Here is a 19,752-nt window from a genome sequence, read left to right as displayed (position 1 = left end):
TTAGAGTACTTCAGGAGCCTTCGTACAAGGGTGCGATGCTTGTTTGCTCAATGATGTTGGGCTACTAAGGCGTTTACAGATCTACAGGTGACTGGCTTCATTACTCACCTAGTTGTTCCCTCTCCTTTGCAGATTAATTGGGTTTTTGGGGTCGTTTCGAGCCTCTCTTCAAGGGTTCGAGTAAAAGACAAATTTGTCGTGGGTAATTGAAACGAGAAAACCATGACAGTCGTGTCTTGACAAAGTCGATGAAACTGTGTTAAAGATTAACACCATTTTAACGATTATAACTAGAATGGTATTTTGGTCCATTTAACAGAGAATTGTCACCGGACATAATTTCGTTTAGGCTCTGAACTCATCCTACCGTTTAGTAAATACGAGCAGCAAGCCAAGGACTGGTTTTCGTGAACTGGAATCTTGCGCCGTCGTATTGTGAAAGCGGCTTTAGTCGACGCGTGACAAATCCCGGGGAGCACGCGTAATACGCATGTCGAATACACATGAACCGCTCTTAAAGGGCTCGTATCCACGCCTCCAGTGTTCCGGTACAAGATTACTTATCGGCCGCGACAGGATACTCTACTTTAAAGAAGCCACTTCTGCTTCTTCCCTTTTGCTACTTTCGATACGTTCAACAACTCGGCCCATGATTATTATCAATCCGACGAAACTAGCTTTTTTCGTATTCCTCGATTAGTTCAAACATCGCAAATACTTCGCTCTACATGGAATACGCGAAATCAATCAAATATGTACATAGATTCTTATAAATTGCAGTCGTCAGAAGAATTTATGTATGTATGCATCCACGGTAACCAAAGTCTAAATCTGCATCTCGGTTTCTGCATTCGCGACAACTCTTCTGTAACTCCTCCTCAGGAAGAAGTACGACTAGTAGTACCACCATAAAGCTCACCCTCTTTCCTGATCCACAACTTCAACTTCAGCTTCTCTAGACACTAGATCAACAGCACCCTGAACATCAAAAATTTTGTCGGCTACGAGAAGATAGAGCCAAGGGGCAGTTTTTGACGGTCTCCAGCTCGCATGATCGAACGGTGGGCACGATTAACTCGCGGTGAACCTGTGTGTACGTCGGTTGATCAGTCTCTTGGAGTGAGTTCTCAGCCTCCTGAACGTTCCTCCGGCTACCTCTGTCTTCCTATCGTTCCTTCGTGACGACGTCTCTGTTGGTTGCACGCTGGTCGTGCCCCTGTCCCCCTCGGTTCGTTCAGGTCTTTTTCTTTCTCTCTCTTTCTCTCTCCTTCGTTCTCTGTTCGTGGTGGCAACGAGCAGCGAGTTCGAACCGAGAAGGCAAGTCGAGGAACCCTCTCTCGCGCAGAGGAAGAAAGAACGAACGAACGAACGAACGAACGAACGAACGGTGAGCAAATGCTCTCCTCGTTCGCTCCCCCTCCCCCATTCACCTCTCTTCTTCCCCTCCGCTGTGTTCGGTCGATCTTTTTCTCTCCCTTTTTCAGCTGTCTGCCCCTGTGTTTCTTCGTTTTTTCCGTTCTCTCTCCTCTCTTTCTCCAGGGGTCAACGTACAGGCGCGCGGCGTGACCGAAATCACACACACGCTCGTTGCGAACCCGCTCGACTGTGACTCGCTTCTTCGTCTTTATTTGGCCTCTAATTGTTCCTTCTTGCGCGACGCCCGTCGGTCTGCTCGCCTGCTTTCGCTGCCTCCTTGCCTTCGAGACCCTCCGGCTTCGACGTCCAACTTTCGACGAGTCACCTGAGGATTCCACGCCGAGGACCCTGCCACCTCTGTACCTGCCATATGAAAGCTCACGTTCCGAAGTTTCACTCATCTTCCCGTCGAATCAGTAATTTTTCTAGGCCACTGTGTGACTAGATCCGCGATTCTCTTCCTTTTCTCGAATCTTATACATTTCTAGCAATCTGAGTTTATTGCGCAGTTTGTGAGTTTGACGGTTACTTTGGTATATTTTAGTAAAAGTCAAATTTAGAATTTTGAAAACTTGTTTACTGTAGGGACGACTTAAACCTCTACAATAAAGTTAAATTATCCTTCGTCCTTAGTAATCTTAATGTAATCTTACGACCCAAACAGTCCGCATATGTTTCGCGAAAACAGCAGATTTAGGATATTTCTAAATGGAAAACACGTGGTTTTTACAATCGAAACGAAGAATTTATTATTTCGATCATGACAATCAATCCCTGCTATAATTAGCTCCTCCTTCGCTTCCGGCTGTGACAGAAGTTTTCAATCGGTGCAACAACCTGACACGTTTCTCTAATGTTTTGGACATTGGTTTGGACCGAGCCTGGCTACGTCTACCTGGTCGAAAAGGGGGCTGTAAAAAGGGGGAAGGAAACGGGGCCTTGGGTGTCGCAGAGAGCAGATTAATGGTCGCTGGGAATTCCTGGTAGCGTATCCAAGAACTGGACTCTCTTTCTCCTTTTCAGTACGGATATTCAATAGCAGAAGGTCGTGGCACGGTGCGTAAACCAGAAACCACCCACGATAGAAAATTTCGTTGGAACTCCGTCAAGAATGTAGTCGAACACTAGAAAAACTGTTCTTCAAAGGACGAACTCGATGGTTTTTCCAGTTTAGTAACGCTTGATACTCTAGTTGCTATTCAGGTACATAGTACGTTTTCTGGATTATTAAAAACTTAGCTGTTACATTTAAAAGGTCAACGTTTGCTTAAAAGTGTACATTAAATACTTTTTTATAAAATCTGTTTATAATCAAGGAATAATTTATTTCTTCCTTTTCTTTACATATACATACGTTTAATAAAAAAATTCATGTATCTTTAAATATTTTGAATAATCTTTTTAAATATCCTTTGAAACGATATTAACAAATTTGTTATATTATTCGGTCCAATACAATATAGAGATAGGTATCGTCAAATTTGTAAATAATGAAAATTTTAATTGGGTGGTCATAACGAGAAAAAAAAAGAAATGGAAAAATTTCCTACAAAGAACTTGATTAATTAAAAGAAGAAGAAACACGCCTTTAATCTGTTAGAATTCATCATCGTTTAAAATGTATGATTATAACATTTTGACGCTTATTTTGTTGGAGCTCAAGGCCTATACCGAAATATTTTGAGCACATAGAATAGGTCCGAAATGGTGCCAAGCTGATAAGAAAGCCCTAACCGCGACCTAAGGAATAGGATAGAGACTCAGGTAACTCGGTACTTACCACGCAGGTAGAGCTTGAGACAAGAGGTATTATTGTCCGAGTGGCAGGGGCTGGAGGTGAAACGTTTACAAAACGTTAGAAATTCCAGGTATCCTTCATTTTAATGAACAAAAAGTAATATAGTTTTTTTTGCTCTTTATTTTTTCCAATTATTGAGAATTCAGTTGGATTTTCCGCAAGTAATATAATAATTTCTCGAGGAAACTAATGACACCTATTCTCTTCTTTCGTTCGACTTCCACTGATGTCACTTGGCCAATTTCACCTTATCCACAACTGAATTAACAAATTTCCACCAAAATAATGGGAGAAAGCTTTCTTTCAACAATAAAATTCTAATAATCGAGTCTTTGTGAACTTTTCTAAAGGAAAATATCGGTTTCTTCTTTCATAAAAGAAGCGTTTCTATAAGAAAATTTGTTACAGGGTTTGAAAAAAGAAAAAAACTGGTAGTTGTAGGGCGTACATCGTGCAGGGCGATGGTCGTTTTCGCACGTGCCGCGCGTCAAGGTGGTAGACCATTCTTCCTCATCACGCCGTACAAATGCGTTCAACTTGACCCCGAACCCAATGAATCGGATTTCTGGGCTTCTGTGATCTTAGTGAAATGAATCCTACATCGGTTCCTCTAGGACTCTCAGGTTCCTTCGAATCACACGAAAGTGAAACTGCTTTCTAGTAAACTTCGATAAAGAGACGACTTCCTACTACCACGCGACCAACCACTCAGCAAACAAATTCGAATACCACACTTCTACATCATTTTCATTCTACGACTACTCGCAGAAAATTTATTCAAATTCCTCGAATAATTTTTATATAATATTCATCTTTACGTCATGTCGCTTTAGATATTTCGATGCTTAAAAAATATTTGGACCACACGATAGATCGTTGGAAAATATTTAAAAAGCTCGTGTCGTTACCGATGGGTCCCTTCCTTCTCGATACGGGTTCCGACGCCGCATTGTACGTTTAATGAGTTAACGACGGGCAATAGTACGTCCGTAAGGTGAATACGCGAGGAACGAAAAATCAGAGCGTTCTCTGGCAAGGGTGGCACGGCTCGGTAAGGAAGGCATGGTATGGCGCGGTAACGCAAGGTAAGGCAAGTCCCACGTCGGTTGCGTGGACACCGGGCATCGGGCGCTCACGTGGCTCCCCACCATTCCATCCGTGCGTGAGACTGCTCCCTTCCGACGTTCCTTTCGCCGCGGCTTCGGTTCAGCTTCCCCCACCTCGTATCCTCGCGTGGCTCTCCCCCTCCAGCATGCCGCTCTGTCCTCGAAAGCTCGAATGCGACAGCAACGCCACGGAGCCTGCCGCTCCGCAGTAATGCGCTTGCTCTCGTGGAGTACACAACTATTCGTGGACAGTGTCGTTTGTTGCTTCGTGACACGCAACGCGCGTTGTCCCGCGTTCGTGTTCTCTCTCTCTCTCTTTTCGTCTCTTCTGTCTGTTTCTTTGGTGTGGATCGCGCGCACGGTGACTCGAGTGTTCAGTGATCGTCTCGCGATATGTACATAGTTCACTCGAACTGCGTTCGTCTTTCTCGTATTATTTATCTCTCTCTGGTTTTTTGCATTGAAAAGTAACTGAGAGAGTATTGCAGTCTATACGTTATCGGATAGAGTCTGTTGGCCGAAAGTTTGATTCGTTTTCGGAATCGACGCGATAGAAGAGTCGGAGCTCTCCTAGTGTAAAAGGAACATAAAACGAGTGAACTCGAGAGCGTGACGGACTATGCCGAAACACGGCCATCCAGTTGGGAAGCAGCGTGGTCGCGCGGGCTTGGTGTTTGGGTCGCCTAGCGGCGACTGAGTTCGGGATGCTGAAAGTTCCCGCGGGAGTCGGCGGAGAGTGTTTGCAGAAGGAGGAGAAGAAGGCCGGCAGGATGGGCGGGAGACGAGGTGTGCTGGTCCGCGACGTAGGTGCGCACCGCGACGCCGACGACGTGACGGCCACGTGCCCCCGCAGTTACCTCGCTGGTTGTCGCCACTAACTGCTGCACTAGTGTATAGTCGTTGATCGTAGATAGTTGGTCGAGCGAAACGGTGATCGTACGACCATAATTTTTCACACCGCGTCGTAGAAACAAGTTGTATAGTCGAGTGTGTGATTTTCGTCGATAGATGGAGTATAGAGTGTATTACCCGTGATTTTTCCCGTTTCGTATCTCGTATCAAGTGCACTGTGACTTCGTTGATCGTTTTTAGTGTTTCGTTCAGCCGCCATTGGAGATATTCGTTCATAGGATTTGAAGTTGTGAAGTTGTTGGATACTTTAGTGCGACAGACGCGAACAGGTGGTATACGCATTGTTAATCAACTCGAAGTCGAATCGTTCTAATAGATAATCGAACATCCCGCCGGTGAAAGGAGTGAGGACGCTGACATTGAGCGGTGATGAACTGGATGTCACGGGGCGTTAATTCGTTGTCCCTCGTAAACCCAACGAATCAAGAAACTTGAAACTTGATACACGAGGTGTCGTCCCTTCCGTCCTAGCCGCGTGCACCGAGTTCTACTTTTTCGAAACATACCGCGAAGTGTTGTGATTCCTCGCCGTGATTGTTCGCCGTGATTAATGGTGTTCTAACTTGAATCCTTCTTAAAGGTCGAACCAAACGTTACGAATTTGAGCTTATTACTGCTTCAAACTATTTGTCAACAAATTGCGTTCAAAACACTGTTCCTACGATTCTCCTACGGTCACAATATATTCTAGAAACAGTGTCTTTAAACCTGCAAGTGAAAAACAAATAACATCGAGTTGGAGCTTCATTGAGGGGCATTGTGTAAACGCAATAGGTTCTGAAAAATAGTGCCTCTAAACTGAGCCAAAAGCGAAATTCGATTAACAAGAGATTTGGCATCGTGGAAGCTAGATAGATTTCTGATCGAGCATCGAGAGATTCCCGCGCTCGTACCCCAGTCATCAGGCCGACGGGAGTTCGACGAGAGGGTGAAGGGCGTCGTGGAGGGGGGAGTGATGCCGGTGAGGGTGGCACAGCGCCCCCCAGGTGGAATACCACTGCACGCCGGCGTGCCGGTAGCACCCAGCAGCGTAACCGCCTCCGGTCCGTCGGGCCGGTGCCTCGGGGGCCCGGCAGCGCCCCCCGCCGGCTCGCCACCGCTGCCGCCCTCCTTGCAATCGCTTGGCGGCGGTGTGAGCAACAACGCCAACAACACTGTTGGTGCTGCCAGCAACGGCTCCAGCAACGGTAACGCCGGCCTCCAGAATACCGGCAACAATAATAACAATATAGTCGGGAACAACAACGCCGGTCAAAGTATCGCCGGCACCGGCCTAGGAGGCATCAGCACTACGAGCGGCGCCACGAATCCCTTGCAGGCGATGGCGTCGGCGGCGGCCTCGCTAACCCAGTTGAACAACATGGCGAATGGCCCGCTGCCGCCGCTAGCGGCCACCGGACCGACCGGACCGCCTAGTTTACCGCCTCCACAGCCAGCCACTACGCCGACTCATGGGGGTCCACCGACGCCGCACGCTGGTGTCACCGGTGGACCCCATCTTAATGGAGCTTCCCCTAGCCCTCACCCGATGCCACCTCACGGAATGATGAGCGGGTCGCCTCACGCGCCTCACCCACATATGGGTGGCGGCGGACCCTCACCTCATCCTCACCATCCCGGACCTCACATGGTCGGTTCGCCGCACCATCCTGGCCCACATCCCATGGGTCCCGCTGCTAGCATGATCGGAGCCAGTATGCAGCCTCAAGGTGGCCCTGGGATGTGCGGTCCTGGACCCACCGGTCCTATGGGACCACATGCTCATCCGCAAGGTCCTGGAGTACCCGGACAGCCTCACATGCACAATGATCCTTTTTACTGCTCGCCTTTTGGATCACATTACTTCAGGTAAATTCTGTGACTGATCATTTATTTGGGTTGGGGAATCGAAGAGGATGATCTTTTGACGCAAAATTCTAATTAAATAGGAATTGGTATCTTAACACGTATTATATTTATATAAAGAAAAGAGAACAGCATTTATTCTGTCTTGAAGTGCTCGTTGTAAGTCGTCCTTGATACATATTTTTCTAACTATTTTATGGAGTGTGAGGCGAGGTAAGGCGAAGGCCGTGACTGGTGATGAATTTCCATCGGACACGGCCACGACAGCCTGCTCACCTTTGGCTCCATTGGGAAACACGACGGAGGAAGATCAATCTTGCCGCGATTAGAGAACCGTATCCGCGACAGAAATAAATAATCTGTCGCCACGTCGACTGTAACAATTTTTCGTCACGCGAAACAACGCTCGCCCGTTCGACGAATGAGTTTCCGTAGTGTATTGGTGCTTTCTTTCAAGAAATGGTCACGTGAAATTCGTGAAAATGGTGTATCGCGTGGCCGAAGAAAGTTCCGAGCAAAACGTAAGCGTGTCTCGTAGCTGTGATCTGCGCATTCGAAAAACACGAGGTATCTCTCCACGCGTTTCTTTTTCTCGATTATAAAAGTGCATAAATAAAAGGCAAAAGAAAGTTGCATTTTTCGTCGTATTTTTTTTTCGAAGTCTGAATCGATTCTGACTGATGCAGATGTTTTACGTTATTATTCTGTGTTATTATTCTGTCAAATTATTTTATGCATTTATGGGAAATTTAAAGATATATAAAAGGTTTATAAAGTGTCTAAACTAGAATGCTCGTTATAATATTTAATGAATGAAACGAAGTTTCTAATTCTTCATTTATGTCGATAAAGATACGAAGTTGCATGAGAATTTGCGGTTTAGTTATCACACACAGAGATAAAAGGTTTTTTCATTCGACTCTTTGCTTCATCACTGCAGAATAAATTATCTGACACTTGTTACAACAATGATCCAGCCTTTGCTGGATAAGGCTTAATACGAAATATTTAATTGTAAGAATTTTATAGTTGGATACTATATTCAGACTGTTCCTTTACGGCTCGATACTTCGTTCCGCGCCAATCGTTTGGCAGTCTCTCACTAGTACACTCTCTCGGGCGTAGTAACAGTATACTCGGAGAATCCGTTATCATAGCTCGGCCAGGATCTTCCTGGTGGGTGACCGTTGCACGGTCGAACGTGCCTCGAAATGTAGCCGCTAGTAAATAGGCTTGTGGAGCTAACCAAAATACTTATTTACCCGATCCCCATTCACAATCGTTCTTCTCCATTGATATCTCACCTGCTCAGCTTTGAGTTTCATCTTCTCTTTAACACATTCACTGCGTTTGGCGCAAACTTTTAGATATTTGCGTGGAGTCGGTCAAAAAACACGAATATACTTAAACACGGTGGAATCCTTCGAAAATTCCAGTCAAACGTACTTGGTAATAATCGTGGAAACTTTTATCATAGCAATAATCGATGAATCGGAAAGTATCAGGCATCTATCGTTCGTTATTTTTGTTACTTTAATATCTAAGAGATTTAAGAATTCGATAGAAGAACAAATCTAGGATTTCTGAAAAGTATCCTGGCTAAACAATACTCGTATCGTTCCGAAATTCTATCCGAACGTACTACAACCATTTCGTTCATTACAATCATGCGAACTTTCATTGGAATAATCGGGATAGAGATGTATTTGGAAGTAGCCAGGGATCGATGGTGCATGAGGCAATTATCGTGGACACAGCGAGCATGTTCGCGAGTCAGGTGCCCTGGAAGTGTCTGGGACACGGTTCTATCCGCAAGTTCAGGTGGCCCGCAGGTGGGAGGCGCCCCTTTGCGCAGGTGTACGCGCAAAACGCGACTTCCTTCCTCGTCTGGAGAAGGCCAGAGCAGAGTAGAGGGCCGTCCAGAACCGATACCCGGAGCGTAGCTACTACGACGGTGACGATTATCCGGTTCTTCTCCTTCGACCTTCCTTGTATCCGGTCTGGACGTCTCTATCGGCTCGACATCATCTCCCTGTTCGCTGGCCCCGTCTGGTAATCGCCAGGGCTCATTATCATAAGCGTTCCACGCTGCTACATTCGCACGAATCGTCGAACTACTTCGTTCAACAACCGCGACCATTTTCGTCCCCCTTCTAGTCGCGATTTCTCGAAGATCTTTCAGCAGAGATACATTTATATCTAAGCTCGATTTATTGAAACGAAATTTTACTTAGTTTCAGATTAAACGAACGCTTACTCATTGACTTTATCTAAATGTAAACTCTTATTATATAAACATGTAGTGGGGAGAACCGATGTATTTCTATTTCAATTATATGACCTGTTTCTTTTAATAGCTCAGATGCAGTTGTGTTGTATTTTCACGATTTTGTTTTCCGTATACTAGAAAAATTGGTGCAAGCGTAAAGTTGTTTGTAGAACCATTCGTATTCTTCGTTTTCTTCTACGTTTTATTGAAATATAATATTCTTATCTTTGGATATTAACTCAGTAACATATGTACAGTTCTCTACCAGTTGTCTCTGCTCTGAGATATTGTAGCCGCGTCTTATTAATTTCAGTGTTTCCTTAGTCGTCGTTCGTTCTAAACTTTTGCGCTTTGAGAACAATGAAATTATGACAATTACGAACAATCGAAATTAATATTTCAGTGATGCGTAGGTACCACGTATTTAGGTATATATAAGTACACAAGAATGTCTAGTGCGAAGAAAGTAGTATGCTAATGGAATAATCAAGTAAATCGAGATTGATTTCTGATTTCAATCAAACTTTTACGACTTTAAAATTAGCGATATGCGACTTATTATTATAATTGGCTCGTTATTACATTACGATATCGTTAAAGAATTAACAGGGAAATTATAAGAGTTTTATTTTCTTTTCACTAAATTGTAAGAGAGAAAATGAAGAAAGAAAGAGGAATAAACGAGAAGGAGACGATGAACGAAGTTTCGAGCGCAATCGGAAGTCGAACGTCGTCGGTGGACTTATCTTATCGCGGCCTCTCGGTAGGATAAGAAGGACCTTGATCGCCTCGCGACAAACTGTATCGGCACCTTGGTTGGTTGCGAGCCTCTGGTAGTTTTGCAAATTTCTATATACGCGTTCTCTTTACTACAATCTCTTTTTTTATTACTAAAAATACAAATATATTTCATTCTATTATTATATCTACAAGAAAGTTCGCGTGACCATTTCCATTCTATTATTTTCTAGTTCAAAAATATTGAGAAAATTTACTACAAGATCTATATACCATATTTCCATTAATGTTAGATTATCCTAATAACCCATTCAGGAAATTCATTATTTTCTAACCTGAGAATTTTCGAAAAATTTATTACAACACCAAGTTATTCTATATCCATTAATTTTCAATTATATCCTAATACCTTAATAGATCCTAACAATCCATAGTCAGAATGATCGGTACAAGCGGTTTTCGCGTTATTTCGATCAGTCTAGCGTTCAAGTAACACTGGGAAATAGCTTTGCGAAGGAAACGAAGCGACTATCGAGGTTTTGGTGGTTCGCGAGCGGCAGCATCGCGGTTCTAGTAAATCGCCGGTACGAATCGGTGGATGACGAAGGGGAAGAGCCGTGGAAAGAGGAAAGGCTCGTTTCACTGGCGAGGCACGCGAGGAGATACCAGGCCGAGTGCATGAAGCCGTGTGCAGGTAGCGTATCAAGCCGTATCGTCGGTCGGTTCCAGTTTCACGTGAAACTGTTCGTGCAACCAAGCAGGTTCAAGGCAAGCCTGAAAAGTGGAATGCACGTGCGTGTAGATGGAACACCCTGGAAATCTGAACAATCGGCGGGATCTAGTCTTTGCGTTGTAATAAACGAGACAGTTTAGTTAGTTTTCTCATTAATCAACTATGATCCTTGGAACATTCGACATCTTGTTACTAAAATAATAGGAAGAGATATTTTCAGATGGTTTTGTAGAGAAGCTTGAACGCGGTAAAATTCAAAAAATCAGTTCTATCGAAACTAATTATCACTAAAGCACCATTGTACACAAGTAAACATATTCCTATATAAGCGTATACTTTTGGTATCAGATGCTATAAACGGAAGAAATTCGATTCTCGATTCGTGGTCATTTTATTTTCCTGTCAAAGTGTTGAACTGGCGTAAAGTAAGAAAGGGAATTATGTGAGTAGTGGTTTCTATTTGCAACAAGGAGAGGTACAAGAGCGTTCGTATAATCCCTAAAGAGTTATTAAATCAGATCAGCTGCCCCAAAACGTGCAAAGTTTATCAGACCGCGAAGGCTCAGATCCAATCTAATTCCCGGCGTTCGCTCCTCTGCGGACGTGGCAGGTCGGCTATCAAATGCATCAAGCTTTTCCACGCACTCGATTAACCCCGCCGCACTCAATCATTCACGCGGTAGCGTCTTCCGTCCCTTCCAATTACTTTCAAAGCCGAGGAGCCGGCCCAGGAAGCAAGATAAACCTAATCCCGGTTCAGGTATACGTGTCCGAAGCTTTCTCTCCGGTTCAGCTTCCAGACGTCGCGTATAGTACTAGAACATAGTAAAGAGAATAGAGATCTACGGAACAAGGCGAACAGGGAACGTAAGATCCTGACAAGGTGACAATGAGTACGAGAAAGGCCTTTCTTGAGTCATGGTTTACCTAGGAATGTCGATACAGGTGTCCTATCGGATAGGTGCAATTTGGCAAATGTCCGTTGCTATTATTAAATCAACTTAATTATGATTTTTTTAGTAATACTTCCAGGTATTCCATCTTAGAGATATTAGTCGTTATCGATAGATCGTAGTTTCCTATGAGGATTTATGCTTTTGAAAACGCGGATAGATTCAAACCTGGACGACAATGTGTTTGGTCATTTCTCCTTGGAAATTAATTCTTATCGATAAACTGTGGATATTTATAGAAATTCGTATGTTTAGCAAGTTACGTAAAGAATACAAAGTTGGATAAAAACTTCTATCTACTAAACGAAGAATTTTATATTTTAGTTTGTTATTTTTATATTTTTAATCGTTACAGTCCTACTGATCACTCGCGTTTTTGTGTTTCTTAATTAAATGGTTCCTATATAACGAGGAAATTCTATCACGTTATTCAGAAGAAGCAAATCGAACTTTTTTCGTATCGAAAGTATCGGAAAACTATTTAGTCTGACGGTGTATCATTTCTGTTTCGATCGATTTCTTGGCTGTAAAACACGGCCGATGAAAGAACAATGTTCTCTCGTCCGGTATACAAAAGACGATTCGAAAGTTTAGTTAGGAGTATCGAGGTAAATAGCTGGATGACAGACTGGAATCGATTATCGTTCGCGCGGATCTTCGCGATAACAATTTCATAGCTCGATAAACGGTCACTGTTATCGCGCTTCGACGCGAAACTAGCGGAGATTCGAAGATAATTGGCCCGATTCTCTCTGTTCCTCCGGTTCGTTCCTTCGGTATAAGTGTCGGTTACCGGATTACCGATCCGACGAGACGTCGTTCTTAATTGAAAATGGATTCACCGTGTTGTGTATCCACTCGAAAAGTTGCAGACACTGCGGCGTGTTCGAGGTGTTAACAGCTGGCTTGGTCGATAAGGATCTTTGCGGTCTGATAAATGACGAGTAGTCTATTCGCTTTGCTATTCGATATCTCGAACGATTCGACTTCGTGTATTCAACGGAAATTTCAAACGATCAATCATAGGCCGTAATAATTCAAAACCACTCCGGGAACACGACCAGTGTTCCTAGACTTTAACTCTAAAAACTAGAGAGAAATGTAATACCGATGTTTAGCTCTGGAGCACCTGCTGCTCTTGAAAACTACGATAAGAAGAAACTTGGCCGATTCTCGTATGAAATATCACCTGTACCGTGACTAATCTAGAATCCCTTTCCAACTTGTGTGTACGTTTTGCTACTGTTTTCGATTTATACGACTTCGATCTTTCTCAAATTCTTGTTACAACCAAAGGCTAAATCTCGCAAAGAATGCGTCAGATATGGTTCTTGCCGAATTCAATGAAATTTACTATGGTGATAATTTTATATGTACGATAAATGTAATCTAAACCTAAACCGAGAAACTTGCGTTTGAAATTTGGAAAAATCTTATGGTACAATGTATCAGGACATCGAAACGCTTTATTCGTCAATGAAAATGTACGACAATCTTAATGTTTCGTATAAATAATACATTCGTAAATGCTATCCTCAAGCGTTGGAATATTTTCATGAGCCGGTATGGAATTATCATCGTAGGAAAAATTTTATTGAAATCGGTAGGGGTCACGCACGAAGCTTGTCTTGTCTAGGAAAATTCCCGATATTCCCGTGGTTGGCCACAGTCTAGCCAGTGGAATCGAAAGTTTATGATTATTTTAACACGAGCTGTTGCTTCCTTGTGGATTCGGGCATTTTATTTTTATCGCGGCCGTCTATTTCAGCCGATGCGTTTCGAATTCGTTTCTCTAACCTCTTCTACAGGCTACGAGAGATGTGTCTTGTTCCATTCGAACGAAACGAACTACCGATGCAGGGAATAATGGCCGATCGGCAAATCGAAAGCTTCAGCTATAAATAATGAAATTAGCGCTGCCTGTCCAAATGCAGCACGTGACCTCGCGAATCTTGCCAAGTGTCTGTGTATTCCGTAGAGAGCCGTGGGTTCAACCGATCTACCTGCGCGGCGCACACTCACGAGCCAGTGGTTCCCAATTCGATTTACACGCTGTCTTTTCACCAGTTCTTTCGAGGAATTTTACCAGAGAATAGTTGAATATCAGTAGAATGGCCTTGTGTATCTTTATATCGAATCTAGTGGCTCGGTTATACACACAGCACTCGTTTACACAATGGATACATTGCTTTTTGTCAAGCTTTTGATATCTTCTCCTTTCGGAGTAATTTTTAGGCTTGATGAATCGCCTGATTGTTGTACAGTATGGATTATCAGTTTCGGTATTCATTAGTCGAATTATTACTGGAAATAATGGTGCATTAAGAGTCGCGTAATTGGAGGAAACATGTTCTCTGAAATATTTCCTATTTGTTACATAAAACGGTGTTTTGCTGATCTCAGTCATGCGACGATTGCTCGGTGAACGTCGATACGCGTTTCCTTCGGAATTTTTAACGTAATCGGTTGCGTTCGAAAGAAGTACCTTTAGAATCGTGACGCTTCTAAGATTTCTTCCAGCGATCTTGCGAACCTTTTAAGCGTAACAATAAGAATACTAGCTTTTGCCAGAGTCCAAATTTCGATCTCTGTTTCCTTGTGCCCCCAATTGTTGCCAGATTATTCCGGAAATCTCGGCGAGTTTCGTTCGATCTACGTACCAAGGTCGTATTTCAAATACGATCGTCCGCCTTAAGTCTAAATTTAATTTCTTCTTTTCCCCTGTTATCAACCATTAGATTTTAACGACTAAGAGTATAAATCTCCAGCGATACGTTTTCGATTGTTTAGTTCTTATCAGAATCCGCAGGACCAAAGAAAAATGTACGCATGTCGTCTTTGGATCTCCACTTTTGCGTCGCGATTCTTACGTCATGATAGTTGCATAATCTCGCATCTCAGGCGCGTGCTGCGCCATGCACAAGTCAAATCACTATCTAGGTCTACCAATCTATCGAGATGGATTTCCAAATTTTACGTTCTAACGATCGATCCTTCTAACCGTAATCGATAAATCTGTTGTATCGAATCGTTTAAACGTCCATCGTAAGACCGAGACGACTTCGGAGACTGAGATGTCGACTAGTGCCGCCGCGCCTCCAGAGAACGCCGCTCCTACGTTTCCTCGGTTCATTAATTCACGGATGAAGAATCGAACGTTGGAATGAGAACCGCGAGTGATTTGCCAGTGAAGCAGTTCGTTGGCGTTGGAGTTGGCTCGGCTGGTCTCTCTTCTCTCTCTTGCTCCTTCCTTCTCTTCTTCTTCTCCTTCGTCGTCGTCGTCGTCGTCGTCGTCGTCGTCGTCATCTTCTTCTTCTTCTTCTTCTTCTTCGTCTTCTTCTTAGACTCGCGCTCTGCTCTCTCCGCGTTCTCAAGGCCGCCTCTTCGAAACCTCTCTCTCTCTCCTTCCTCTCCTCTTCTTCCTTCTGTTCCCTTCCTCCGCTTCTCTGCCTCCTCTGCCTCCCCCACCGCCTCCAACTTTGTTGCCTCCTTTCCTTCCACACTCCTCTCTTCACCCCCTCGACAGGCCACGGCATCTTACCTCAAGCTGACTCTCCTTCCTCTTCTTCGGCTCTCTGCGAACCCCTCGCCTCACCTTTCTCCATACTCTACACTACCGTTCATAAGCATTCGGACACATCCAAATTACCGCAAATTTGTAAAATATATACAATTCGACCCCCTGTAACGCGGCAGACATATACTTTCAGTGTTACACGAATTTTGTGTTATACGGGAGCTGAAGTGCAAAAACTTTTTTCTTATATAACCAAAAATAATAATTATTTTATTTTTGAACACCAGAAACGTGAGATATTTCCGTGTGTATGCTTACGGAATAATTTAAGCAAGTGAAATTAAAATCTAACCAGAATCGCACGAAGTCAAGTTCCAAGCATCGCTTTTTGTTCACTGGTACAGCCTTTCATCTGAATTTTCAGTTTGACAATTTCTACGTCTTTTATATGAAAATCTCTCTGTTGGAATTATTTCTTTAAGAATGATTTCACTTTTACTATTACTTCTCAATTTCCGTCATACGAGGTGACTATCAATCTTTTGTAAAGTGTTATATCAGATCTTATTGTAATTTAAATGAAACTCTGACCTGACCTTGGCCTTTCATCTTATCTCACCTAAGCCGCGACGAGCTCCATTTTTCACAAAAGAGTAGTTTTTAAATTCGGTATAACAATTCCAGGTTACCAAAATTATCTTTCTATTCGCTTTCAATATTATCCCTACAGTTTCAGAGATATTGTTTCACATAATATCGAAATGTCGAATATATTAAGGTGTCGCGTTAAATAGTCTTTTTATAAAACTTGGTGAATTTGTCAGCTATTTCGCAAGCCTCGCGCGTCCTCGCGAGGGAAGCCAGCGCGCGCGTCGCGTCCAACTTTCCAACCTGGTCTTCCGAGTCGAGCCGATCGAACTCGAACGAGAGAAGCCACCGCGGCCAGGAGGAAAGCGGAATCCTGGAGAAATTGCCGGCACCTTGCGAGACGCGGGAAATGTCGTTCGACCAGTTCCTCCGTCGTTTTGCCCCGTGAACGAACAGCTACCTAGCGCTCTAGGTCCGGTTTCCAGTCCCTTCGGCGAACTTCCAACGACGTCCCTTTTTTTTGCCCACGGCATTCAGACTGCTAGCCGCTGACGTTTCTTCCACGCGATCACCGTCCAACATGAGGAAGGTTATGGTCACTGGCCAGCTTCTGTTGTCGGAAATGCACGCTGATTTCTGCTGATTCGTCGATGGTTCTCCGATTTTCGTAAGGTTGGATTTACTGCACGAAGATGAGACGGATAGGTGAAGCTTCGTTCAGTTTAGACAAGTTAGTTGGATCTAAGGAGTCGAAGTTAGATGAATCGATTAATGAGAACGAGCGTAGAAACCGGAAAGGATATTTCAAGACACTCAAAGACCATACGGTGTATGCAGAGTAAAAGTTTTCTTATGGGAAGAAATGTTATTAAACGAGATAAGTTCCGATTGAAAAAGGTTTTCAAGTGTTTATTAACAACGGGAGCATTGAGAGTAAAAATGGACTATCTCCAATATTCAACGAACAGACGAACATGCGGTTCGTCGTCTAAAAAATTATGATATCCTTCGTAATTCGTAAGTTTCCAGTTTCGTTGAGAATTTCCCGCGTATCGGAGCGATACGTACGTGCGCGCCAACTGCCCTCGGAATATGCACGAGGAAGAGTGGGAAAGAGAGAAGAAGAAAGAGCACCTCCACTTTATTCCCGGAGGTTTTTTTTTCGAAAGACGAATCCCGCTCACCTTGAAAGGTACGTCGCGTGGCTCGTCGTCCAGCAGTTCTCGAATAAGCCCTTCGAGCCGTAGAAAACTTCGAAAAACCATTTAGAAAAGCTATCTTTGGGATTTTCATTCTCGTCGTGCAAATCGTTTGAAATCGACTGCTGTTAGAATTTTTCTCCGTTGCAAGAAAAATGTTTAACCGTACGTACGCTTATCTTCGAGACACTTTATCCTCGGACCACTTTCAGTTTCCGGTTGCGTGATGATTTAAATTTCGATTGACATAGATCGACATCCGATGTTATGACATCGAAGACTCAGCATTAATTCTGTTACACCTGTCGATTATGGGGAGGGGGGTGAGAAGTTAGCAAAAGAACGCTAAACGAATTTCTTTGTCTTCCTATCGTAAAATAAGAATCTCTCGGAACACGACATTTTTTTTTAATGGAATAGTTGAAAAAAGAGTTTGAAGACGGACGTTAATGCTTGTTGAAAGGAGAATAAAAAGAAGGAACCGAAATAACTTTGTTAGTATAATTCCATGTGCTAAGGCTACTGAATGTTAACCGGATCCTTGTCACAAGGGTTCGCGGCTTAATCCGGATTTATTCGGTCTCTTTTATCCGCGGAATGATCGCAAACGTAGACACGCTACCGTAACCCAGTCACGTGGTGCCGAATCGAGGTGGGAACCATTCGGAGTCAGTGTGCTTCCGCGGGACGTTTAGTCTTGGACTGTATGGTTCCGCACGTGGAACACATCTTGACCATTTTAGGAAGCGGTTTCAAGTGGTCAGAATCATTACATCTTGCTGTGATCATATACCGAAGGCTAATCCCGCTAACGTGCGCCAGATCACGATGAAGCCAGTTAGGTTAAGCGCTTGCACATCTTCTTTCTATGATTGTCTTTCTTTCGATATTAATTGTTTTCTTCGGCTGACGAAGATTATAACGTGATCGATTTCATTCAGCTTCTGGAATTTTCATAATTGTTAGATACTCCTATACAGGTACAAAGTATTGTAAGAAGGAGAACTTTCACTACTCTGTAACGGTAAAAGTCTGCGCGATATCACAAGTTAAATATCTATCTTTCTAAAATTCTATTCTTGTTCTCTAAAGTGATTAACTGGGTTCCCTAGTCAAACATTTCTGAGGTTAGGAAATTGAAGATTAAAGAATAAAATGAATTTCCGGTTCGAGTTTCAGTTTAAAAATAATTATGATTGAACAAAAATATAATACGTAGAAAGATAGAAGATCTTTATATAAATATATCGTATAATCCAAAAGACGTCAATTCCTCTTGCTCGGTTAAATTCTGATAAACTAATAAACTGAAAGTGTATTTATTTGAGAAAATTTTATGAAGATATTAAATCAGTCTAAGAGTGAACCATATGAAAGGAGAAAAAAGGTGTAGAATCAAGTGGCTTTCTAAATGGCGCGGCACATCTCTCTGCGCCATATGTCGAGTAGCAGGCAAGATTTCTCCGATTCCTCGTAGAATCAGGAACAACGTTGGCTGGGGTGGAAAAACACGGAAGGGATTCATAGGGCAGCCTTGTGCAGGCGGAAGGGTCGTCTTTGTGTCGCACTTGGTGTGGTCGGGTATGGATTCTCACGGGACGTTGCGCACACAACGTCTCACGGCTCGACTATGTTAGCGATGGCTATAAGTTGTTACGTGTACAAGTCGTTCCCATTACTATTAAACGTTTGCTCATTCCGACATCAATCTTTTACAATTCTAGCAGAAAAGCTAAAACAATTCTACCAGTTCTAGAGTAACATATCGCTAGGTTAATAAATACAAACAGGGACTAATAAATTATTCGAATGCTGTAACAAACGATCCGTCTTAAAAGTACCAGAGAAAAAAATTCCCGATAGTTGTAAATTCTTAATCTCATGGTATGACTATCAAAAAAACAGCTACGAACTTTCACTATCAACTTGTTATATCAATTTTTATCTCGTGCTATATCCGGGAGGAAATATGTACCAAATAGTCCTTTTTACATTTGCAACTTGTGTAATTCCTTAGTAATTCTGCTCATGCAACTACTATGTTATAAGAATGAATCTAATATGATCATTTTGTTGAATGAAATATATAATGTTTGATAATCATAGATATTTAAATGCACTTTTTTCTAACTGTTATCGTGCTGATGAAAAAAAAATTGAAACCTCTGTTAGACGCGAACGATCCTTAGCCAATAATTAAGTCTATTAAAATTCGTTTGATCGTTGTAAATTTATATTCTACTGAGACAAAAAATTAAATTGTTGGAATTTTCGTTTAAATGAGGCCATTGCTAGGTTCGTTCGTGGGTCTCACACTAGGAAGCCGACGAACACGCCAATACAGTCGAAGGGAAGAGGTTCCTCTCCCGCAGGTTCCCACGTGTTTCCGACCGCAAGCCGCAGTTATAACGGCGCAGCCGCGACTCGTCGACGAAGGACGAAGCGGTAGCAACGCTACTGTTTCCATTGCCATAGCGCGGACGAGTTCGTCGTCCTGCGGTACGGTAGCAATAGCTACGTACCAGTAACGTGTCTTCCTGTTCTTCTTGCTGTTCCCTCGAACCCACGCCACGTGGGATAAACTTCTCTTCGACGATGAGACAATGAGAGAATTCTGAACATACCAATACAGGGTGTCACAGTAATCTCGATACAATCAGCAAGAGACTAATTTGATG

At 43.2% G+C, this 19,752-nt stretch overlaps 1 protein-coding gene across 3 annotated transcripts in view; it reads left to right on the top strand.

Moving 5' to 3' along the window:
- The first annotated feature begins 4,536 nt into the window (after nucleotides 1-4,536).
- Nucleotides 4,537-19,752, top strand: part of LOC117216803 (LIM domain-binding protein 2) — a 75,285-nt gene continuing 60,069 nt past the window's right edge. Inside the window, exon 1 of one of the 3 annotated variants that reach the window (XM_033463843.1) lies at nucleotides 4,537-7,080. In XM_033463843.1, coding sequence (XP_033319734.1) covers nucleotides 6,188-7,080 — 893 coding nt within the window. In that variant the 5' untranslated portion in view covers nucleotides 4,537-6,187. The remainder of the gene's footprint in view (nucleotides 7,081-19,752) is intronic. The other 2 variants (XM_033463842.1, XM_033463841.1) reach the window with 2 other exon arrangements.

The sequence above is a fragment of the Bombus bifarius genome, unplaced genomic scaffold (genome assembly GCF_011952205.1).
Source record: "Bombus bifarius isolate JDL3187 unplaced genomic scaffold, Bbif_JDL3187 scf7180000007973, whole genome shotgun sequence".
Lineage (NCBI taxonomy): Eukaryota > Metazoa > Arthropoda > Insecta > Hymenoptera > Apidae > Bombus > Bombus bifarius.
This window is presented reverse-complemented; position numbering and strand designations above follow the sequence as displayed.